The 25,568-nt window shown below is 47.6% G+C and overlaps 1 protein-coding gene across 4 annotated transcripts; it reads right to left on the bottom strand.

Annotated features, from left to right (window-relative positions):
• Nucleotides 1-933: 933 nt before the first annotated feature.
• On the bottom strand, nucleotides 934-22,253 carry clasrp (CLK4-associating serine/arginine rich protein). 4 transcript variants are annotated; one of them, XM_084445996.1, is made up of 21 exons: nucleotides 22,152-22,253; nucleotides 20,822-20,961; nucleotides 20,591-20,688; nucleotides 20,395-20,496; nucleotides 17,717-17,796; nucleotides 17,448-17,532; nucleotides 13,390-13,529; nucleotides 13,180-13,276; nucleotides 10,507-10,585; nucleotides 10,341-10,414; nucleotides 9,940-9,981; nucleotides 9,589-9,786; nucleotides 8,510-8,884; nucleotides 8,184-8,372; nucleotides 7,737-7,776; nucleotides 4,849-4,909; nucleotides 3,181-3,239; nucleotides 2,967-3,013; nucleotides 2,802-2,887; nucleotides 2,495-2,519; nucleotides 934-1,698 (listed from the first exon to the last, which is right to left on the bottom strand). In XM_084445996.1, the coding sequence occupies exons 2-21, from the start codon at nucleotides 20,918-20,920 to the stop codon at nucleotides 1,656-1,658; spliced, it is 2,019 nt and encodes a 672-aa protein (XP_084302122.1). In that variant the 5' UTR covers nucleotides 20,921-20,961; nucleotides 22,152-22,253; the 3' UTR covers nucleotides 934-1,655. The 4 variants fall into 4 exon arrangements, 3 of the variants coding, with proteins under 3 accessions (XP_084302122.1, XP_084302124.1, XP_084302123.1); XM_084445998.1 differs by having other exon boundaries at nucleotides 8,510-8,881; XM_084445997.1 differs by lacking the exon at nucleotides 22,152-22,253 and adding an exon at nucleotides 21,810-21,932.
• Between the last annotated feature and the right edge of the window lie 3,315 nt (nucleotides 22,254-25,568).

Raw genomic sequence — 25,568 nt, 5'->3', positions numbered from 1 at the left:
CCGACTCTGCGGTGCGTGTAGGTTACGGGACGTTGTTGTGACTCGCACTGTGAAGTCTATCAGCCAGTGTTCAAGTTCAAGCTACCAGCCCCGCAGCGGAGGAAAGAAGGGGCAGGGGCAACGTGTTCTAGCACCGCCTGCCAATGCTCCTCCGACCCCAACCCCGCCCTCCACACGCACGCACGCACGCACACACACACACACACAACCTACATTTTATAAGACGCGCACGCGCGCAAACACTCTCTCTCACATACACGCACGCGCACACACACACACACACACACACAGCTAAATCCCCGTATAATCTAGAACCATTGAATGATTATTAGTTTATTATCTAAACCGTTATAGACTACACCATTTAAATAACCGAACAAAGCTCCACTGTTATCTTCACTCTTGCCTAGCCTATAGTTACTGAGGATGTGGGGGAGGAGGAAGTGGCTTTAACGAGGTCGCTGAAGACAGGTGTTTGTCCGGTTGATTTCGAAACCAAAGTAAACTGTTATGTTCGTTTCTCCTTTTCTACTCACCCTCAGACGTTAGGCTGCAAAATTCACAGACGATGGAGAACCTTCCCTAAAGACTATTGTTGAAATATAGAGGAATAATGAAATAAAACACACAAAATCAGTATGGGACATAGGCCTATCAATAAATTCCAGAAATATTAGGCTACGCATTTTTTGAGCCAACAAGCCCCAGTAGGCCACTCATGTCAGGTGCAACCTGGACAGATTGTCTTTCGCCAGTAATCTAAACGCTCATTTATAACCAAGCAGATAATTGGTAAAGATTGTGTAATGAACATGTTTGGCGCCATCTGGTGACGAAAAGCCATATCTTTATAGATCTCCGACAGTGTTCGCGAAGTTCTGCTCTTGTGCATGCAATAAGTGCTGTTAAAGGAATGAAGCTTCAACACAAATATCTGATGTTTGGGTCTATTTTATTTAAAATTCTCCATCTGTGATTTGACATCATTCGGAATAAATCAAAAAAAGAACCCAGAACAGCTCAATAACATTTTGATGTAGAGTGGTCTGAATAGGTGGGGGTAGGTGTTGGGGCATGCTACACATGGCATACAAAATGAGATAAGAAGCGATAAATCAATGTTTTTCATATTCACACACAATGATAGTTTCCTTCCCGGGATTTCATCAACCATTGCTCATTTAAACAGAGGAAAACATACAAATACAAGCGTTTCTGATTGATTCCTTTGTCTTTACCAGTAAAACACAAAGAGAAGTGAGTCAGTGAGAAAGAGTGAGAAGGGGAGGAAGGGAGTTGGTTGGGGGATGTAGGGGGACATTGGGTCGGCAAAGGCAAGCCCAAGAGATCATGCATTCGGGGTACTGCACCATGTGACCAGATGCACAGCTGTGATGAGCATTCATAACTGGTATAGTTACAGATTAAAATATTCTGAGCACTCCGTTGGTACACGGAGAGCTTTGCAACAGATTAAATAACCTTTGATATTAGAACAAAATGCAAAACTATCTTCAACTTCGGCCTTCACTTGAGATCTTTTATTAGCCCTCTCCTTTTTATATCCCCGGTGTCTCTCCTTCCTTCGGGTCAGAGTTGTATACATCTTGTCCCCTGATTGGGGACTGGGGGCTGAGGCAGTAGGGTGTCATGTCTTAGTAGCGGTAGTATGGGCTCCTTGATCGGGAACGAGACCTCCTGGAGATGGACACGAGAGAGAGAGAGAGAGAGACAGATGAGAGAGAGAGAGAGAGAGAGAGACAGACAAGAGAGAGAGAGAGACAGACAAGAGAGAGAGAGAGAGAGAGGGGGGGGGGTGAGGGAGAGAGACAGATGAGAGAGAGAGAGAGAGAGACAGACGAGAGAGAGAGAGAGAGAGACAGATGAGAGAGAGAGAGAGAGACAGATGAGAGAGAGAGAGAGACAGACAAGAGAGAGAGAGGGGGGGTGAGGGAGAGAGACAGACGAGAGAGAGACAGATGAGAAAGAGAGAGAGAGAGAGAGAGAGAGAGACAGATGAGAGAGAGAGAGACAGATGAGAGAGAGAGAGAGAGAGACAGACAAGAGAGAGAGAGATAGGGGGGGGGGTGAGGGAGAGAGACAGACGAGAGAGAGAGACAGATGAGAAAGAGAGAGAGAGAGAGAGGATTAGATGTGTCATGTAACACACAGCCAAGTATGGGCCAGATACTGGCATGTCCATATTTAATCTAGACTGGGAGGTAGGTAGCTCAGTGGTAAGTACATGCAGTGGGGCCAGGCCACCTGACAAGTGACTTGTGCCCACCATTGTGCCCGTGAGCAAGGCACATAACCCAACACTAGCTCATTGTACAGTGTCTAATATGTAAATGTGATGTAGATGCAATCAGGACTAAAGTAGTTTCTCGTCCTGACACCACTTTCATGGTTTGACATGTCTTTAAATGTGCAGGTTCATTGTGGTGCAGTACTCAGACAGAGAGAGGGAGATTCTTGTGGTTTCTTCACATACCTTCTGGATGAGCTGTAGTCACGAGCTGGGGGACAGAGGGAAGATGCATAATCGTGAGTCACAATTAACACCGCAGCCTGCCAGAAAATTCAATAACTACAAAGCAGTCAGAAGCAGCATTGGAACACAGCATTAGAAGCATCGACCTCAACGCAAGACTTGCTGCATCGCCTACATCTCCACAACTAAAGAATGGACATATTGAATATTTTTGTGTGTTTCTTCAAAGCCCTCTTGTGAAAATAGCATATAAAAGGCTAGAACGTGTGAACGGCCACCATGTTACTCCTTAAAGCACATTACTCACTGTATTTGGATGGAGAAGGCGAGTGGCTTTGTCGTCCGTACTGTCTTTCCCACTCATCCCGCTCTTTCTCCCGACGCTCACGCTCCCTGGACAGGAAGTAGAGGTTTAATCAGAGACCACGACAGAACACCTTTTACACACGCATGCATGCACGCACGATCTTACTTCATGCGGATCTTGCGTGCCATGGCTCGAAGCTCTCCCTCTCGCTCCTGTAAGCCAAACGCACAGGTTTAAGGGCTTATGGCACACAAGAGATGTGTGATGACCACATTTTGTCAGGTTCTTGATGGAATGGTCACCGTGTACGGTGGATACAGTTAGGTGGACACACACACACACACACACACACACACTGAGGACACACATACACACGCACCTGTCGCTTGTTTTCCTGTTGCTGAATCTTCACTTGGGCTGCTCTCTTATCCGCCTTGGCTGAGGAACAAATCAGAATACATACAATATGTATCCACAGCGATGAGTTTTTTTTTCTGTCAGGAGTGCCCCTACTATTCCTAGAACAAGACCATACACATGCCTCAGCTGGTCAGGGGACTGGCCAGTGTCCAGTGAAGATCAAGTGTACAGCTATAAGAAGCCTGCTGACCACTGAGGTCATAGTCCTCTAGGACTCTAGCCATTGGACTGATTCTATGTATAGATAAGGGCTACCAACTATAAAGGGGTGTCAGACTGAAGGCCTAGTTGTCGGAGCAGGGAACGCTGTATGCGTTCCGTGAATATAGCGTTTCATTGTGACTGACCCAGATATCTGTATGCTGTTTTATTAAATACATATTGCATCTGATCTACAATTCAGCTTCGGCATACTACTTTTCTTTCCGGCGATTGATACTTCTATACCAGACATCAATCATCATATCACACGATTACGTTTACTCCCCATGTATGTAATTACATTAGGGCTGTCAACGTTAACACATTAACGCCTGGAAACTTAAAACACTCGCTGAGAGAACACGATGACTTAGGAGACATCCCCCGGTATGCTGAACAGATTTTGTTTGAAAAAGCTTCCAGATGGAAGTTTGGGGGGGGGGGGGTGGGGGGGGGGGGGAAATGAAGTTGTGTGCACATATTGCGGTGATGTAGGCTACTGTGTCTTTCCACCGAAGCAAGTTGAGTAAAAGAAAAGCTTCCAGATGGATAATGTGTACATTGCAGTGATATATAACCGTCTTTCCACCGAAGCAGGTTGAGTAAAAACCATGCCAGGCCCAGACTGGCTTATGGCTGATGGGCGTACATACCGCTGTTCTTTTGATAGTTCTAACCACTTTGTCTTGCATTTCTTTATTCTAACATCACACATATGCCTAATTGTTTTATCGCCCCCCTAAAATAGTAAATAAAAAAGTAAATACTATTATTACTATATAGTAGATATCCTTATTACTTCTACATGTGAGTAAAGAGGGGGGGGGTGCCTCTCGTAACACAGAGCCAAGGTAGAGGTGTTTCTGTGCATGTGTAAGGATGTGCGTGTGTAAGGATGTATTTTTCTGTATATGGTCTGGAGTCAGGTCTGCACAGGCCTCCAGAACAGGATCATGTATTATTAGAGCAGTGGTCAGTTACCCCTGACCTTCCTGCTGACCATCTGTTCTCTACTGTCCAGGACCTCTGCCTCACAGGGCCAGAATTCACCACTTTGTTATACAATACCTGCTCTGCAATGTACAGGACTTGCTCTGTATCAGGCCGGAATTTAGTGTACCGTTATATTTAGGGTGTGTTGACCTCGTATAACCCTAACCCTCGTGCCTGACCAGCCACTAAGGTGTCTGACTCACTGGACGCTGTGTATGCCACAGTGCTCTGTGAGGCTGACCCTGGACCCTGTACACGGTTTACTCGTAAATACTCAATCAAATCTTCAATTAAGATTCCAGCAATCAATTTCCCCTCGGACCATCCTTCCGTCTCTCTACACCAATAATTCATTCATTTCAACAGTGTGTGTACGCATATATGTGTGTGTGTGTGTGTGTGACGGTATTGCAGCCAAACCTGGGTCACTCACATTGCTTGTTGAGGGCCTTCTGCATGCGGAGCTTCAGCTTTTCCTGAGGGGTCATCTTGGGCTGTAACAGACACGTTCACATTAGAACATGCTCACGGCAGGGGTACAGGGTGTGTGTGTGTGTGTGTGTGAGACTTGGACAGGGCCTCTACCACGTTTCACATATACAGTGGCAGGTGGTTAGCTGTGGGTACACATGCGTACATATACACTAAACATAAATCAAATGTACGGTTTGTCATGTGCTGTCATGTTCTCTGCTGGACCTGGCGGAGGGAGGGGGGGGGGGGCGTGAGGAGAGGCGAACTCTGTGACCACAGCCTGCAGCTGCTCCGAGGTTCGCAGGACAGTTCAGGTTACACTGAACCTGCCTCTCAATATGGGTCCAATGTATTTGTATATATATGTATACAAGGTATGTTGAATGTATGTGCGGGCAGCATGGGGGTGGGAGGAGGTTGAACAGGGGCACGACAACTTGAGGTCCCACTGACTTCAGTCAGGAGGAGTCGTCCGTGGCGTTCCCCCGCCGCCACGCCCTTCTCAGGTATGCCTGGCCAGGTAGGAATTCAGCTGGTCATGCAAGAACTACAGGTCAAAACAGCTTCCGACAAACTCCGGTTCCAGCCTGCCCCTGCCAGAGTAGCTCCAAAGTTGTCCTGTCCCACCCACCCACCACTGAGAGCCAGACACCTAGATTCTCAAGAAATGACCCGAGGGATCTGACTCAACAGCGGTACTTGTACACATACAGTCCAAACATCAGCCCTCTTATCGGCAGAACAATGTCAAAACCGAATCTCGAGTGATCCGCCCACAGATGTGTCCAGGTGAGATCCCCTCTAAACTGGTTTGAGCTCCCTGGATGCGGGCCCCTGTTGCTGTTCCTAGTAGGGGAGGTGAGGCGTGGTGAAGGCTTGTCTGCCTGCTGGGGCTTGCCTGCTGCTGCTGCTGTCCAGACCGGCTCTCAGCGCTAGAGGCCCTGTCTGAGAACACAGGCTGCTGCTGCTAGTCCACGGCCCGCTTCCAGTGGTCTGGAGGAACGCAGCTGTCCCCCTTCCCCTCCTGGAGGTCAAGTCTGATCCAACCTGGATTGGTGACCGTGTCCTTTTCTACACTGCTGGTTTCACCCCGAGCCATTTCAGAGAAGCAATTTCTCAGGAGGAGGAAGGTTACGGAGAATCTGACCGGCGGCCCTACATAACGATTCAGGCTGCAGTGGGTCTACAGATAGATCTCTGTAGTCTACACCATGGAGTTTGTACTCCTCTCCTGCTGGGGACCCACGAGGTCGGGTAGGGCAGTTTAGGGCTCTAGCAACCACTGGCTCAACACATCGAGGACTTAATGATACATGAATACCCTATGTATATGATACATGAATAAGAAAAAATGTTACTAGCTATTGAGATGGACCCATGGATGTATGCTTACAGCCTACCTGTTCACAGGCCTGGGTCGAATTAGAAGCCTATTTGAAATCATTTTAAATACTTATTTGTGCTTGATTGACTTTGGCTGGCTAATGGAACCAATGGTCTAGTCACAATAGTTCCTACCCCACCCACCTGACACTACAGGCAAGCTACGCAAATGCTTCATCTGAAAGGAAAAAAAGAAAAAGAAAAACAACAAAAGACAAAATGTTGCCCCTGCGCTCTTTGATGGCTTCCTTTGACCGTTCAACTGTCACTTACCCAGACTAACAGATCACAAACGAGGCAGGAAAAGGAAGCCATTAAGAGCCTCTGACAACATCAGTGCTTTCCCTTTAGACTGGGTAATATCTCTGGCTGTGCTTACTAGGAACCTCTACTAGCTGTGCTTACTAGGGACTAACTCTACTGGCTGTGCTTACTAGGGACTAACTCTACTGGCTGTGCTTACTAGGGACTAACTCTACTGGCTGTGCTTACTAGGGACTAACTCTACTAGCTGTGCTTACTAGGGACTAACTCTACTAGCTGTGCTTACTAGGGACTAACTCTACTGGCTGTGCTTACTAGGGACTAACTCTACTGGCTGTGCTTACTAGGGACTAACTCTACTGGCTGTGCTTACTAGAGACCAACTCTACTGGCTGTGCTTACTAGGGACTAACTCTACTGCCTGTGCTTACTAGAGACTAACTCTACTAGCTGTGCTTACTAGGGACTAACTCTACTGGCTGTGCTTACTAGAGACCAACTCTACTGGCTGTGCTTACTAGGGACTAACTCTACTGGCTGTGATGACTAGAGGCTAACTCTACTGGCTGTGCTTACTAGGGACTAACTCTACTGGCTGTGCTTACTAAAAACTAACTCTACTGGCTGTAATGACTAGAGTAGCTCTACTAGCTGTGATGACTAGAGACTAACTCTACTAGCTGAGCTGAGCATGTATATGCGCAGCAAAATGATACATCTAAAAAACACAACAGTGAACACTGGGTCAGTTGGAGCAGACAAACTCACTCACGCACCCACCCACTCACCAACTCACTCACATCAAGCGGCCCAAAAAACCTGTCACATCAGCGTAGGCCAGTGACGGCGGCCTAAACGCCAGTCCATACAGAGATATAGAGGCGAGGTCAGGACTGCTGCTGCTATCCCCCGCAGGTCACTGTCAGCATCCACTGACTCAGTAAACAACAGCGAGGGGAGAGGAGCTACCGCTAGCGCGCCGCGAGGCTACAGGCTAGGAGCTGTGAATAGAGAACATCTCCAGAGAGACAGACAGGAGGCAGTCAAAGACATCTCAGGGGGATTTCATTCCCTGTATGCGACAGTGGCCTGGGAGGGGGGGGGGGGGTGACTGCCCGATGGACAATCAGGACAGCCTGTCAGGGGCGGGGGAGACGTAGACTTTAGCAACAAACCCAGCGAGCTCAAATTCTTACTGACTTTGGCAGCTCCCGTCTCTTTACCACCCGGAGTATCAGGCCTGGAGAGAGAGAGAGAGAGAGGGAGAGAGGGAGAGAGGGAGGGAGAGAGGGAGGGAGAGAGGGAGAGAGAGGTAGAGAGAGGGAGAGAGGGAGAGAGGGAGAGAGGGAGAGAGGGAGGGAGGGAGAGAGGGAGAGAGGGAGGGAGGGAGAGAGAGAGAGAGGGAGGGAGAGAGGGAGAGAGGGAGAGAGAGAGAGAGAGAGAGAGGGAGGGAGAGAGAAACAGAAGCGAAGGGCAGAACGTTATCAGCTTTCTCAGCGAACGGCTCCTCCTACAGGACAGTCGGCCGCTTCGAGTCCAGGATGTTGACGTGCGGCCAGGACTACGGCCGTGTGTGCGTGCCGGCGGAGGGCGCGGAGTGTCGGGTTCCGCGCGTCTACGCGGCCCCTGCGTGTCCCTGTCACTCACTTTCTCAGCTTGTCACAGAGGGCGGTGGCGGAGAGCAGGCCCCCTCGGTGCGAGGGGGAGGGGCTGTGGCTGGGGTGACTGGGGGACTGGGAGGGGCTGGGGCTGCTGCTGCCCCCCCTCCTCTGGCCTCCGGAACTTCCAACCCCCCCCCGCCTGGCGCCGACCCCCTGTCGAGAGCCGGACCGAGACCTGGAGGGGCGGGGTGAGAGAGAGGGTTCAGGTCACTTTGGTGGGTCCCGGCGTTTTGCGCAAAAGATGAGAGATCTTGATAAGAGACATGAATAACAGAATCGAATGCAATGCGGGATGTTTCCGGCGTGTCTGACCGCGTGCGTCTGCGCGCCGCGTGCCGTCGTCCCCTGTCTCGCTCCCGGTCCCTGTTGCGATCGCGGTCCCTCTCCCTGTCCTTGTCCCTCTCGCGGTCCCGGTCTCTCTCCCGGTCTCTCTCGCGGTCGTTGGAGCGGGACAGCGTCCGGTCGTACCTCCGCCGGGACGACGCGCCCCCTCCGCTGCCGCCTCGCCCCCGGCAGCGCGAGTCCGAGCGCCTTCTCGATCGGGAGCGCGAGCGGCGCCCGGCGTCCCGGCCTCCGCGGCCCCGCCGGCCCCTGCGCGAGCGCGAGGACGAGCGCGAGGACGAGCGGCGAGAGGACGAGCGGGAGCTGGAGGAGGACGAGGAGCGGCTGGAGGAGGACCTTCGTCTGCTGGAGAGAGAGAGAGACGCGCAGGCGTCAGCGTCGGGCCCCGCGGGCTGACCGGCCCCTGCCTGTCTGATGTTCTGACGCTGGAGTTTGGCCTTCTTGCTTAGTTATTATTCTTATCATTCCCTTCTATTGTCCCCAGAACTTTGAGCTGCTAGTGTTGTATAGATGCACACACACAAGTTACATTCATCGCTGCTGACGCTGGCTGATCATTAACATTGGGAGAAGTGATCCCAGAGGTTTAGCAAACAACACAGAACAACAAATGTCATGCAGAAAGCCTGTCAATGTTGTATGTGTGACACTGTGGATAGATACAGCAACACACACACACGCGTACGTACGCACACACACACACGGTGACCACTACTGCATGTGTGTGTGTGTGTGTGTGTGTTCTCGGTGTAAGACGATCAATAAAATGACTTCAAGCACTCTTTCCCTCTCCCCAACACACAGGTCATTGACTGGGTCCGGCTTGCTGCTGGTAGTGGCATGCGTAGCACAAAGGCCGACGTTTCTCTGCAATCGTTACACTTTCTAGGATGGTCCAACAAACCGTCCTCACAATCTGAGCTCCAGCCCACCTACCAGAATAACCCGCTCCGAACTCTCTACCCCTACAGTGGTCATTTGATCGGACAACAAAATGACTGACAGGAGAACACAACCAATGAGAAGCCAGGAAGGGGAAAGTTACCGACCGGGAGCCCCTGCTATGACCTGCGGGGTGGTGCTGCGAGTTGGCGGGGGCGTGGACAGGGGGAGGAGCTTGGTTGGCGGCGGCGGCGGCTGCGGCGGCCTCCTCATCGCTGCCTCCGAAGCTGGTGATGAAGGTGATCTTCTCTGGGCCCGGCGTACGGGAGCGAGATCGCGACTCAGAGCTGGACTCGGACTCTGGCCTGTAGAGACACAGTCATCACCTATGTTGGCTGCTGTCTCGCACTGGTCTTTTTTTTTAGTTAGAATAATGTTGATCAAAGGGCTGAGCTTCAACTAAACCTTTGGTACTTGATCAGTCTGAGCTAGGGCTTGGCTACAGCTGTCCCACTCACCTTTTGTAGGGGTCGTATGTTGGGCTGTCTCTCCTGGCGTAGCTGGAACAGAGATTATAGACATAAAATTGTGAGTTGCGGCCCTGTCGATCATTCACGGCATTAGTTAGTGACATACAGTTGCAGTCAAAGGTTTACATACACTTGTAAAAAAACATGTATGTCATGGCAGTCTTTCAGTTTCCAATCTACAACTCTTATTTTTCTGCGATGGGAGTGATCGGAGCACATACTTGACATACACATCACAAAAAAAATAATGAAGATACTGATCTTCTGAAAATGTGAATAAAAATGTGAATAAGAAATAAGAAGAAAAACAGAAGTAGAGGTGAGAGTGCCGGCGGATAAACGTATACGAGATGCTCCTCCCTGCCGTCGGTGTGTGCTGTGGTCGTTACCTAGGCGGGCTGATCTGTCTTCCCTTCAGTCTCTTCTCCCTGAACTCCCTCCTCTGTCTGCGAGAGCGGCGGCCCTGAGATTCAGACAACAGCGATGGTGAATGAGACATCAGTACACAGACAGACAGACAGACGCACCCACACAAACCAGAGGATCCGGTCTTACCGAGTACATGGCCTTCTCTGCCTCCAGGGCTTTTGCGTGCTTGATGGCCTCCACCTCCTCCTTGTCCTTCCTCAGCATCCTAGCAACCAGTCCAGACGTTAGTGGATTTTATTTATAAAGCACATTTAAAACAACCAAGGTTGACCAAAGCGCTGTACAGCTCCAGACCAGCAAAACACACAGCACGCAACAGAACACTACAATACGTCATACACAATAAGCAATATAAAATACAGTACAATAATACAGGGGCCATCGGGTGTCACGCTTAACCTGAGTTGAAGGCCTGGGAGAACAGGTGAGTCTTTAAAGAAGACTTAAAAATCTCTATGGTCTGGGCAGACCTAATGTGCCAGGGCAGACTGTTCCAGAGCCTGGGGGCCGCCGCCCCAAAGGCTCGGTCACCTCTGGTCTTCAGACGAGTCTTTGGGACAGCCGGCAGCAGCTGATTAGAGGATCTTAGTTCTCTAGCTGGGGCATGAAAGTGCAGGAGATCGGCAAGATACTGAGGTGCCAGTCAGTCCGTTAAGAACTTTAAAAACAAACATAAAAATATTGAAATCAATTCTAAAATGCACTGGGTGATGTGGTCGCGTTTTCGCTTGCCAGTAAGGAGATGAGCTGCTGCATTCTGCACAAGCTGCAGGCGACGCATCAGTGACTGGGCAATGCCGACATACAAAGAATTACAATAATCAAGGCGAGTGTTGATGAAAGCATGTATTACTCTCTCTAAGTCTTTGGGGGAGAGAAAGCCCTTTACCTTGGCAAGAAGCCTGAGTTGGGAAAAGCTGGTTCTTATGACAGAGCTGACCTGTTTGTCAAATTTAAAAGAACTGTCAAAGGTCACCCCGAGATTTTTGACTGAGGAACGGATATTTGGGGAGAAGGGGCCCAACAAACCAGTGGTACAGTCTGAGGGGTCATGACCAAACATGATGATCTCAGTCTTATTTTCATTAAGATTTAAAAAGTTCACATCCATCCAGGATTTGACATCTCATAGACAGTGGTTGTACGTAGTCCTTGCCTTTTGATTTCAGGGGCAGATAGATCTGCACATCATCCGCAAAGCAGTGGAAAGAGTTGTTGTGTTTCCTAAGAATTGACCCCAGCGGCAGCATGTAAATCAAAAAAAGGGTAGGGCCCAGAATGGAGTCTTGAGGGACGCCGGAGGTGAGAGGAGCTGTGGATGAGGAGAACTCTCCCAGGTGGACAGAGAAGCTCCGTCAGGTACTGTAGGACTGGAACCATAAAAGGGCGGTACCTGAGATGCCTACACAGGGTTCTAGACGTGATAATAAAATTCTGTGGTCCACAGCATAGAAAGCAGCAGTTAGGTCAAGGAGCACCAGAACAGCACAGTTACCTGAATCAACAGTTAACATGAGATCATTGTACACTTTCAAAAGGGCTGTTTCAGTGCCGTGGCGTTGTCTAAAACCAGACTGGAACATTTCATGAATACCATGGGCAACAAGAAATGATTGCAGCTGCAGTACGCCGTGTTTAAAAGCAGCGGGAACACACTATTAATTTTCGGAGGACGATATACAACCGCAAAAAGGACAGGAGAGGACAGGTTCAGTTCAAACAGTTGCAGCTCAAAGCTCAAATGCACTGGAAGGTAGATTTGAACACAGAGGCTATACCCCCACCTCTGCCAGTGGTCCGAGGGGAGCTGAAGAACGAAGTCAGGAGGAAGAGGTTCGGAAAACGGTGCACACTCACCAGCCCGAATCACCAGCCCGTCTCCTTCAGAAGCGAAATATCCAGTTCACGAAAGGTGAAAAAGTCATTGAGCAATAATGTTTTGTTTGCCAGTGACGGCGTGTCTCAGCGGCCGAAGGAAGGCATGTCCAGCACAGTCTCTGCGGGCCGGCAGCAGGCAGCGTCGGTGCCAGAGCCCCGTCACCAGGCCCGGGAGGGCAGGTGAAGTGAGGTGCGGTGGCGCGTCTGTCGCAGGCAGATCAGACGCTGTCCTCGGGCCGGGAGGAGAGGTGAGGGAGTAGTGGGAACCATCAGCGCTGCGGAACACAGGCAGGACGGTGACAGCTGGCCGGTAACAGGAAGAGCCGACCCCGTCACCTGCGGCAGCGGCTCGGGGTTGATAGGATCGGCCCGCTGGAGCACAATGAGCGTCGGACTGGGAAGTAGCGTCCCTCACAGAGGAGGCCACGATCATCCACGCACGAGGAAGCCTGCAGGTCAGCCTTGACCCTTACAAGCACGCCACCCCGCTTTCCCCGTCTTCTAAAGCGTTTTTTCCGGGAAAAAGCGCAGGGGACGCGCCGCGGGTGTGCGGGGACGTCCGAAAGCACTGGAGGGAGACTTGCAGGTTCACCCAAACAGTGCTTTGATAGCAACAACGTCTCACCAGCAGCTCTGATGTTTAGGAGAGCTTGGCGATCATAAAATAGGAGAGCAGAGACAGTCCGACAGCAACGAACACAGAGAAATAGAGCAACAGCAAACAGTATGCTGAGCAGCCGAGGCGGACGGCTTGCCAACACAGGCGCCTTCTTGCACGCACGTCATTCAAACACAGTCGCCAGCTACAGTGCCATTCAGCACAACAACGTGATGACGCCATTTCCCTTTTGGTTTCAGTTTTATGCCCTTCACGAGGCAATGGTCTGAAGTGCAGCTATAAGGCGAGGATGACGGTCTAACCTGACAAAGTCTCCCTCGGTCATCCCGTATGGAGTGGCAATCTTGTTGAGGTCCAACACCTGCTCCTGGTTCAATTCATCAACGTCCACCTCCACATCTGAAACGCGCAAGACAGCCACAGTTTGAAAAAAGAAAAAAATAGACATGCGGCAAGATCCTGGTGGGCGTACGGGTTGGATTCAAGCTAACAACTCGCTTCCGATTACTTACCGATATCGGGGATGCCCTCGTCCTCCTCAGATTCGCTGTTCTCCGAGTCCTCCTCTTCTCCCTTGTCTGATTGGGGGTCGGGCTCTGTCACAGTGCTGTCCTCGTAAGTGTAGCCAATGGTAGCCTTCTTCTCAGCCAACCTGCACAAGGGGGGAGAGGGGCTTAAATAAGGGCTTACTAACCAGGGCATCTTTTCTACAAGTGCAATAAAACATGATTGTATGGAGTGGAGAATGCATGGATTTCAAAGGTCAGATAGGCAAGTAGGTAGGTAGGTAGGTAGGTAGGTAGCTAGGCAGCAGTGTTGGGTAAGTTACTTTCAAAATGTAACTTGTTGCACATTACTAGTTGGGTTCATTTGAGTGTAACATGCTACTATTACAATATTACTGTCTTTGTAGAGTAACTTGTTACTTATTTGAGTTACTTTCACCAAAATCACCACAGAAGTACAAGCATAGGCATTATAAACTGGAAGAGTGTACAACACAAGGCCTAGACCCATGTAGCATATGATATGACAGGTCACAAAATCAAGGCAATTTTCTATGCCATTTCTATTAATAGAAGAACAATCTTAGACATACAGTATGTGACAATGAAAATAAAAGTATACACACAGCATCCAAAATTTGACGAGCTAGGCCTACATCAGCTTACATCAATCTTTTACATTTAAAAACAAACCGTTAAACTGAATTCAACCAATCCATGGTTGAACCTAATTTCTGCCCAGCCTATATCAGTGTACAGTAGGCTAGGCAGACAAACAGGTTTTCTTGCCTGTCATTAATTCAATGCCATTTTTGTGCCTTCAAAGCAGCATCAAATCGATTCAGTATTGACACAAAATTAATGCTTAAATTCTGTGTGTAGGCCTTTTTTAAAATCGCCGTCATTGTAGTCGTTTTCCTTCAAGAGCCAAAAAGTGTCAGAATAACAGGCCAGAATAGGACTACACCTTCGGAATTACAAACACGATTACCAGGCTTAGATTGTTTTTAACCGCTGTAGTGTTCAAATCTGGTACAGTAATCCTGTGTTTGTAATTCCAGTTAATTCAAGTTAAGTGGAGTCAACAGGCCATTCAACATTCTCCCAGGGCTTTACAGTATGCAGATAACATGCAAAACGGTGGCAAAATTACAAAAGGCAAACTTGTCCTGTGACGTCAAAAGGCCTACACACAGAATTTAAAGGGGTAGTGTGCTATTGGACATTTAGCCCTATTTGTGGTCTGTCTACCATGAACCTGAAACATAGATCTCATATAATAATCTTACCAGTCTCAGTATGCTCTCCTGTGAAATGTATCGCAATCCAAATATTTTTATGTGCTTGGCATGACTTGGACATAAGCATTCCCCGGGCGCTTGTTTTCACTGCTCCCATGGAGGACTATATGCAAGTCATGCCAAACACCTGAAAATATTTGAATTGCGATACATTCCACAGGAGAGCATACTGAGACTGGTAAGATGACACCCTGTGCTTCCCATCTCGGAAAAGCACATTTATCATAGTTTTTCCAATGCATTTACATATGCCCAATTGACTTCCATTGTAACCCAGTGAGAGCCTGCATAAAAACTGCAGCTAGCTCAATACTGGAATGATCAGTGAAATTATGGTCTCTATGTTTCACGTTCATGGTAGACAGACCACAAATAGGGCTCAATGTCCAAAATAGCACACTACCCCTTTAAGCATTTAATCCAAATAATATCAACTGAAACAAGCATTTGGTTTGATTTGGTTGCTGGGGTTTGAAAGACCCCCATTCATATATTGGAGACGTTAGTAGCTAGCTTACTTGTTGGTTTTGCAAGGAAAAAAGCGACAAGCTTGATTCTTTTCAAGCTTGAAAAGTTGGTGATTCTACTATTGACAGAGGTCAGATATCTTCAACAACATGCTCTGCCACAAATCTTATGTCTCGGGGTTCAAACCCGGTATATGGAGATCCAGCGAAATCCAATAGCCAATCTGTTGCTTTTTCGCTGTAGACAGTTCCCTCGTCTGCCCTATACAGATTGCACTTCACTATGACGTTGTTGCCCTTTTCTTTGATCAACTCAAAGCAATGGGAGTAGGCTATCCATTCCAAAAATGTAGCGCCTGTTGCCATTGTAATGTTCTCTTCGCAGGATGTGTGTTGCGGTATAGTTAAACTAACAGATCCCAGGTGAGCTATGGTCACAGGCCAAAGGCGCAGCCTCTACTGCCCTGTCCCCACCCCCTCTGAACCTCTACTGCCCTGTCCCCACCCCCTCTGAGCCTCTACTGCCCTGTCCCCACCCCCTCAGCCTCTACTGCCCTGTCCCCACCCCCTCTGAGCCTCTACTGCCCTGTCCCCACCCCCTCTGAGCCTCTACTGCCCTGTCCCCACCCCCTCTGAGCCTCTACTGCCCTGTCCCCACCCCCTCTGAGCCTCTACTGCCCTGTCCCCACCCCCTCTGAACCTCTACTGCCCTGTCCCCACCCCCTCTGAGCCTCTACTGCCCTGTCCCCACCCCCTCTGAGCCTCTACTGCCCTGTCCCCACCCCCTCTGAGCCTCTACTGCCCTGTCCCCACCCCCTCTGAGCCTCTACTGCCCTGTCCCCACCCCCTCTGAGCCTCTACTGCCCTGTCCCCACCCCCTCTGAGCCTCTACTGCCCTGTCCCCACCCCCTCTGAGCCTCTACTGCCCTGTCCCCACCCCCTCTGAGCCTCTACTGCCCTGTCCCCACCCCCTCTGAGCCTCTACTGCCCTGTCCCCACCCCCTCTGAGCCTCTACTGCCCTGTCCCCACCCCCTCTGAGCCTCTACTGCCCTGTCCCCACCCCCTCTGAGCCTCTACTGCCCTGTCCCCACCCCCTCTGAGCCTCTACTGCCCTGTCCCCACCCCCTCTGAGCCTCTACTGCCCTGTCCCCACCCCCTCTGAACCTCTTTACCAACCGTCATCCTCCCCCTCCCCCTCCCCCGCAGTACCAGATGCCAGCAATCAACACACAAGCTTTCTTCTCCCCGTGCTTCAAGCCACAGCGTGGCGGTCTGTGTTTCGGTAATGTAGTAACGCATGACTTTATGTGACATAGTAACTGTAATAACATTGTCGAAATCCTATCGGTATTGCGTTATATTACATAGTTACTGCCAAAAGCAATATGTTACTGTAAAGGGCTACTTTTGTAGCGCGTTACACCCAACTCTGGTTGGTTGGTTGGTTGGTTGGTAGGTAGGTTGGTACAGTAGATAGGTAGGAACAGTAGATAGGTAGGTAGGTACTGTAGGTAGGTAGGTACTGCAGGTAGGTAGGTAGATAGGTAGGTACTGTAGATAGGTAGGTAGATAGGTAGGTACTGTAGGTAGGTAGGTAGGTAGGTAGGTAGATAGGTAGGTAGGTAGGTAGGTAGGTAGATAGGTAGGTAGATAGGTAGGTAGGTAGGTAGGTAGGTAGGTAGATAGGTAGGTACTGTAGGTAGGTAGGTACTGTAGGTAGGGAGGTAGATAGGTAGGTAGAGTAGATAGGTAGGTAGGTAGGTAGGGAGGTAGATAGGTACTGTAAGTAGATAGGTATGTAGGTACTGTAGGTAGGTAGGTACTGTAGGTAGGGAGGTAGATAGATAGGTAGGTAGAGTAGACAGGTAGGTAGGTACTATAGGTAGGGAGGTAGATAGGTATGTAGAGTAGATAGGTATGTAGGTAGGTAGGTACTGTAGGTAGGGAGGTAGGTAGGGAGGTAGATAGGTAGGTAGGTAGAGTAGATAGGTAGGTAGGTACTGTAAGTAGGTACATAGCTAGGTAGGTACTGTAGGTAGGGAGGTAGGTAGGGAGGTAGATAGAGTAGATAGGTAGGTAGGTACTGTAGGTAGGGAAGTAGATAGGTAGGTAGGTACAGTAGATAGGTAGGTAGGTACTGTAGGTAGGGAAGTAGATAGGTAGGTAGGTACAGTAGATAGGTAGGTAGGTACTGTAAGTAGGTACATAGCTAGGTAGGTACTGTAGGTAGGTACTCAATTGATCCCCGAGGGGGAATTGCCATGTTGCAGCAGAAAGATTACAAGCGTGTCTTACTTTTTCTTCTCGTCCTCGTTTGGTCTCTGCAGGCCACCGTAGAGCTCGTCCATGTAGATCTGGTACAAACACTGCTCCTCGGAGACTGTAGAAGGACAGAGGGGCTTTAGAGACCGAGGACAGAACAGCAACAAAAATATACCCACAGGGTGCAAGGCACAGGAGATAGACCATTACTAACTGTCTACCAAACGCGCAGCGTCTGAGCAGGGACAGAAGGAGCTGTGGGTGTGGGATGGAGAAAGGAAGGTGGGACAGAGGATACTCACTGCTGGCAAAGTCATTCTGTACCAGGCCTCTGTAACGCTCATAGTTGCATTTCCTCTCCTCTGATTCCTGTTCTGGGGTGCTGTAACCAACACCGAAAAACCAATCACTATATGAAATGAAATTGGGTTCACATACATAGTCCAAAAATTGGCCACATGCATTATAAAGGAAACAGAAGCACCCGCCACTGTCTTTACTTGCTCAATGGAATCTGTTTAATGGTATACGTTTCAGTCAGTGACTTTTTTCGGGCACATGGCCACATGCATGAACCACAAGAAAAACTAGAAAGGGTCCTCAGAGAGCACAGGCCTCCGCGCATTAATGCATTTTCTTGGTATAACTCAGTTGAAATGGTTTAAGTCACACCTCAGTTTAAATGTAATAGCTTACCACAGGATCCAGGCAAAGAAAATGTAATTTTTCCAAATATTGAATGAGAATCAGATACTATTTTGATTTAAATGCATAGAAAGATAAGTTAATATTGTTTGCTTAAACAGTAAATAAATAAAGTTGATATCTATCTATATAAAAATGACTTGACTCATTGTAATGAGGAGCCAACAATCTTAAAGCCTCTGGAAACTCAAATCCACAAAAGTCTTCTAACTATGTAATTTAGTGTATTATGTACATAATAAACAACATGTAAAAGTATTAGCAATTACTTTCTATCAAAATGTGAAATATTCTCATTTAAGTTTTTGTAACATTCTTGACAGTGGGTTTGAAATGGGCGTTGTTTAATTCGTTTAATGTGACGTCATTATATCCGAGATCCAATCATTAAAAAATGCACGTTAGTAAGTCCTACTTTCCCGCTAAATCTGCCTCGTCAACAGCAAATTTGCAGTTAGCTAACATATTTGATCCAGCCTAGTATCTTTGTCTATTTTTATCTATCCATCTTCCGGTATCTATTTTTATCTATCCTCTATCTCCCCACCCTGTACACCATCATGATTGTTTGTGCTGTCCCTGGGTGCTCATCGGTGAGATGACAAGTCATTCTTTAGTTTTCCAACTGTGTTGGATTTAGAGAAACAGTGGACCGCGTTTTTGGTGAGCCGTGGTGGAGCAGTCCAGAAACATACCTTCATATGCTGCGCTCATTCATTAAATTCTGCCAGAAAGCAATGGGTTTTGCACAACGGCTATGTCTGGTAGCTGGAGCAGTACCCTCTCTCCCTCCACTTCAGCCTCTCCCCGATGCCCAGAGCCTAGAGATCGATTATGTAAGTTACTTGCTAATGATAAAGTTTAAGTAAATGTTCCACGTTTATTGTTAACCTCACCTTTTTCTAAAGAAATCTAACATTGTTAGCTTGCCATCTCAGTGCTTTGTAGCTGCTTAGCAGCCTAATAATGTTAGCGCTAGCTAGTATGGTTAGAACTAGCTGTGGCTAACTAATTCTACTAATGGATAGAAAAGCATTTTATAACTCACCATTCAGTGATTGATTAAAATGAATTATTTGGAGATGGCAGGGCTTCTACTGTATTTCTGCATCCTCTGAGAATTGAGTATCTGACGGCTCAAACATATACGGCTGGACTTTTAGTTGCTGTGCATAGTGCGTTGCTAGTTTTGATGAGATTGTTTGTCATTGGCGGATCAAAATGTCAATCAAATCCTAATCTGACGCGCCCACACATTCCTGAGAAATGGTCCAGAGAGCAAAATGAGACATTTTTGAACACTTTTTTCGGAACGTTTATTTTAACTGAGATTTTTGTGGATGCTTAAAGAGACACTAACATTTTATATCATATATGTATTTTTACTATTTCAAGCCAAGTTTCCAGAGGCTTTAAAAAAAATATTGTAATACCACAGGATCCAGGCTAAGAAAATGTAATTTTTCCAAATGCTGAACCTAGGTGTTAGTTGGCGTTCTGACATATAATTCACCATAAAGTAAGATTATAGTTCATCTGGAAAGGCTTTTTTAAATATTTAGCATAGAACTATTTAGTCGCAGCACATACGTGTGTAAACTTCCGCAAACTAGGTAGCCTAGCAACATAAGCAATAACAATAGCTACCGTAAGTAGTTCCGCTTCCTGAATCCCCTCTGCGGATTGATCTACACATCTACAACGGTCGCTTCAATACAAGTCAATGGATTTCATAAAATGATCTATAAAACCCTACAGGATTCATACTTTGCGGCAAATTTTATGTCAGAACACCAACGGACACCCAATTACACCCTCGGTGAGCTTCTTGTCTTTGAAATCGAGAGTTTAACATGTTTTTGAATGATTTTTCAAGATGCCCATCCACATCCATTGTATGACCAAAACGGTGGTAGAGCAATTAACAACTTTCTCGAAAATGCTAGCTTTGTCAACGTTTTGATCTGAACCATTGTATATGATCATAAGTAACCTTAAAACAGGGCTAAACATGCATTTTCCCTTTACTACTCCTTTAACTCCAAAGTACTTCTTAACTCCCATACAAAGGGTTGCTTAAGGGTTCCTTAAGAAGGTTCTTTATCGGGAAACCTGGCCAATATTGTTTGCTTAAACAGCAAATAAATAAAGCTGATATCCATCTACATCCTCATTGTAAGAGCCAGCGTTCTTTAAAAAACATACACAAACAAAATCTCACTAGGCCTATTCTATGAGACGATATGCCATGGGGAGAGACCTGAGGAAGACTTACACTGTGCTGAGTAGCGGAGGCGTGTAGGTGGGTATGTAGTCCAAGTGAGCTCTCACGTCAAACCTGTCAATCATATTGTTGGCATCTCCCAGCCAGGGCATCCTAGAGACAGAGACACAGGAGACATACGTCCCGGGTGAAGGACAGGGTGAGTGGTGTGGTGCTGCGTGCGTGTGTGTGTGTTTCCTCTCCTCACATGTTGATGGGGCTCTCTGCGGCGAGCGCGACAGCGGAGTCTAGATGGATCTTGTAGGCCCGGCCGTGAACCTGGAGGAACTGGGCCGGATCCTTTTTCTACAGTGGAGAGGAAAGGGGGAGGGACCATCATGAACAGTCATGTAATCTGCTAATCTATACGCCGCACTCCCTTGGGAAGGTAAAACATAACTGAAAGGCTTTGGGTAGCCATGGATAGAGGGGCTCTTACGATCTTCTCGTAGTACTCCCGCCTGCGCTCGCCGCGGCGTTTGTAGTCCACCATCATGCCGCGTAGCTTCCGCTCATGCTTGCGGGCCTCTTGCCACATGACGGCACCGCTCGGGGTGGGGGCGCGGCGTGGCACGGTTGCTGTGGGGGGTTGAGAGGGGCAGGCGGAGAGAGAGGCAGGAAGGATGGAGAGGGTTTGGGATGCAAAAAACAGGAGGAGGGAAATTAGAGAAAGCCTTGTAAGGCTACATGCTAATCTGAAGTGAGGGCTCTGTTCTACAATCCGGATCTTTTTGAGTTTCCAAGCGTTCAATATAACCCGTTGGTGTGTGTATAGGGAGAATGTAATCAAGACTTACAGAGAATGAGTTTCTAACAGCTGCACAAGCTTCATTTCCCTCATGATGCATGCTGCACCACTGACATTTCATAGAATCTCATGAATGCACTCTTACCGGTCCATCAGGATCATGTCACTCAGTTTAACACTGATATAGCTTATTTCTATGTTTATTCTATAAAAAAGGAGTTTTGTATAACGCCCAATTTATATTCAAAGCATGGGGGAGAAGAGCAAGTGTGTTTGTGCAGTGTCTGGTGATGATGTTAATAATTGTTAAATGCATCGAAAATTATGTTTAATGTTAAACTATTTTGGTTTGCCAGTACAGGCGTGCCTCATAAGCCCATACGGGCTGGGCGCCAATTGGTGCGTGACACGGAAATAAAACCAATCAATCAATCCTATTGGTTCAGTCAAAGGTTTTTAACCCATTGCCTCAGTTTGACGCTAACGTTAGCCTCTGACCGGTTTAGTCAAAGTTGCTTGTGTGCTAACGTTAGCTAGCTAGCGTTAATAATAGCAAACTGGCAGGTTAACTGAGCTAGCATAACAACATGGTAGCTAGCAAACTAGCATAACATGGTAGCTAGCAAACTTCGCTAGCAAAAGCCAGACAGCTGTTTCTGAGTGGTAAGGGGACACGCACCTCTCCGTCGTATTGAATGTGCAATACTCTGACCTGAGATTAGAAATGTTGAAAGTCTATTATCTGGTCACTTAGCTAAAACTAGTTGGCTAACAATAGTAGGAACAACCTGCAATGCTGCAGGTCTTGCTTGGGCTGGGATACAAATGAAGCTGGCACTACTAGCTAATGCTAGCTAGCGAGATCACGTTAGCGAAGGGGATATGCCGCTCCGCGCCAGGCCGCCATAGCTAGCGAGCTACAGTAGGTCGGTGAAAACTGCGCATGTATCTAGCTAGCTATATTCTATGTTTGAATGCACGAACAAATATACTTTACACGGCGTTGTAATGAGTCGAATACCTGTTTATGTGAACCACCAACACACACTTGGGTTTTTGATCCAGGTTATTCGGCTCAGCGTTGGCACTGCCAGCCGAGTCGAGTCACACCTCCTGTTCCGTCTCGGCGGAAGTTCTCCACGTTTATTCTCGGAAGTTTCCTGCACTGCCTCTAAAATTCCATGAGATGGCAGTAGATGGCATGTCTTTTTTCATTTTCTCAAATGTGTAATCAATATTTCCCAGTCCAGTGATTTGTTGTAGACTACTGTGTTGCATCTTAAAGGGATATTCTGGAATTTTTGAACTAGGGCCTCATTTTCGACTTACCTATGATGTTTTTGACTGACAGAGATACTTTTCAGTTAATTCCATGCTGTAGATAGTTTTGGGTGTTACAATTTTCACTGGTGGCTAATGCTAGTGCAACACAATGAAGTCATGTTAGCCTATCCAAAAAACACCCCAAAACACCCAAAGCACACCCAAAAACAAATTAAATATGAGTAAAGTCTCTCGGGGATTCTTTTGTGTCTATTTACCATCCGTTTTGAATTCAAACTATCGTGTAATCCATTCTGGTTGGTGGAACTTATCTGTTTGTGAGTCGGCAGGCAGACTTACACTAAGTTCGATCAGTCTAGAGCCAGCCTGGAGCCAGCGCAATGTCATGTCAATAGCTGTGTTCGGAATCGCTCCCTATTCACTATAAAATGCACTATATAGGGCGTCAGCCATTTTGTTTGTAGTGTCTGAATTCTCCACGGAATTTTCGTTCCCTATATAGTCCACTATTTATTACCCACAATTCACCTTGATTTGCAGGGAACAGTGCATGTACCCTACATTTTCTCCGTTCCCTAGGTAGTTCACTACATGGTGAACCCTATATTGGGAATACGGAGTGAGGGAACAAGGGAGCGATTCCGAACACAGCTAATGTCAGCGCAATGTCATGTCAATGTCAACAAAGTGCGACAGAAATATAGGTCCCCAAACCAGAACGGATTACACGATGGTTTGAATTCAAAACGGATGGACTTTTGGATCAACTTTTGCAACACAGTTACACAGCAAAGGAAGGCTACACTTTGTTCATGGCTAGCTAGGTAGGTCAGGAGTATTAGTTTAGTTTCTAGGGCTCATTGTTCGTCGCTTTGAAACTCCATAGCAACATGATAGTTTTATGAACTACCTTTCTTGGCGGAGTTCAGTAAAATAGATATTAAGACACTGAATAGTCGGTATTAATCCCATAAATGTTTCCCAATTATGTATCCGTTGTATAAAAGCAATAACTCACTCGAGGGTTGTGGTATATGGCCAATATACCACGGGTTGTGCTGCAGTCATAGGCACGAGGCGCAGTGATTCAAAGAGATTGTGACTGGGGTGGGAGGGGTCGGCCACAATCTTTCTGGCCCGTTTCAGGGCCCTGGATGTGTGCAGGTCCTGGAGGGATGGCAGCTTACAACCGAGCACCCTCTCAGCGGAGCGGATGATGCGCTGCAGTCTGGCCTTGTCTTTCTCTGTGGCAGCAGAGAAGCAGGTGGTGAGGAGGTGAGGATGGACTCGATGATGGAGGTGTAGAAGTGTACCATCATTGACTTTGGCAGGTTGAATTCCCTCAGCTGCCTCAGGAAGTATATCCTCTGCTGTGCCTTTTTGGTGAGGGAGCTGATGTTTAGTTTCCACTTGAGGTCCCTGGAGATGATGGTGCCCAGGAAGCGGAAGGAGTCAACAGAGTCCACTGAGGAGTCATTCAGAGTGATGGGGCGGGGGGCTGGGTTCTTTCTGAAGTCTACAACCATCTCCACTGTCTTGAGAACATTGAGTTCCAGGTTGTTTAGGCCGCACCAGGACAGCAGCTGGTCAATCTCCCACCTGTAGGTGGACTCGTCTCCCTCAGAGATGAATCCGATGAGGGTGGCGTCATCCACAAACTTCAGGAGCTTGACAGACTGGTGGCTGGAGGAGCAGCTGTTTGTGTACAGGGAGAAGAGTAGAGGGGAAAGGACGCAGCCTTGGGGGGAACCTGTGTTGATGGCCCTGGAGTCAGAGACATGCTTGCCCAGCTTCACGTGCTGCTTCCTGTCAAACAGGAAATATGTGATCCACCTGCAGGTGGAGTCAGGCACACACAGCTGGGAGAGCATGCCCTCCAAGGTGGGTGGGAGGATGGTGTTGAAAGCAGAGCTGAAGCCCACAAACAGGATCCTGGTGTAGGAACCTGCAGAGTCCAGGTGCTGGAGAATGCAGTGTATGTTTACCGCGTCATCCACTGACCTTTTGGCTTGGTAGGCATGTGATGGATTTGAGGTGCAGTATAAGATAAGATCAAATGTGTGGGCTTCATCAGTTTTCTTCTGAAAGCCTACAGTAACTTTCCTTGACAAAAGCTGTTTCCAAAAACTATCATAAAACATATTGAACCAGAAACAGAATTTCTAACATTTTAAACAGTGATACAAAATACAGTAAACCATTATTTTTGCTCTATACTCCACTTTGCGTTTAATATAAAACAATGATTATGGGGTTAATTGCAGGCTGTCAGCTTTAATTTGAGGGTATTGTAGGGTGAACGGAGACATTATAGCCCTTTTTGTACATAGTCCCCCCATTTATGGGTGTCAAAAGTGTTTGCTCTGCAGCTATCATCAATTATATCATCTCTGAAGACAAGAGATCCACTGGCAACCATACCAAACGATAACACCAACCTACCATGTTTCATAGATGACGAGGTATGCTTCAGATCATGGGCACATCCAGATTTTCTATCACTCTATTACAGGTTTATTTTGTCTCCTATACACTCTCCATAGTCAGCAGGCTCTTTTACTGTAAGTACATTTTAGTCAACTTTACAAAGGCAATTCTGTTCTAGGGTCTTACAAGTGGTTTGTGTCTTGTTGTGTAGCCTCTGAACTTCAGAGTCTGAAGTATAATAAAATAATGTATATTAATATAATAATATATAATAAAAATTACTATTGAAAATAATAAATAAAAACAGATGAAGACACCCTAAAATGGATGGACTATGTACAAAAATGGCTGTAACATCACCGAATATTGATGGCAAAAATGTCAGTTTGCACTTCACTTGAATTTCAATTATAAAATGGAAGAGTACAGGGCCAAAGATGCAAGTGGAGTGATGCCCAAATTGATGTTTGATATAAATTGTGAGCAAATTCAAGACTAAGGGAGTACCCTGCTGGATGTAAACAGTGGGTGGGTTGTGGTCCTACTTCCTGAGGTGCACAGCAGGTGTGGAGGGGCTTCTACAATACAGTGTTTGTGTGTGAGAGAGTTGGTTAGAGCACTCTATTTCCTACATTTCCTCCTGGCCAGGGCGGGGACGGGAAGTCCATGGTCATTTCCAGCTTCTACCCTGTCTGAGCAGGTCACCGGTCACATTGGTCATCGCCAT

Source organism: Borostomias antarcticus (assembly GCF_949987555.1).
Source record: "Borostomias antarcticus genome assembly, chromosome: 1".
Lineage (NCBI taxonomy): Eukaryota > Metazoa > Chordata > Actinopteri > Stomiiformes > Stomiidae > Borostomias > Borostomias antarcticus.
Note: the sequence above shows the minus strand (reverse complement) of the source record. Positions and strands in the feature narration are given on the sequence as shown.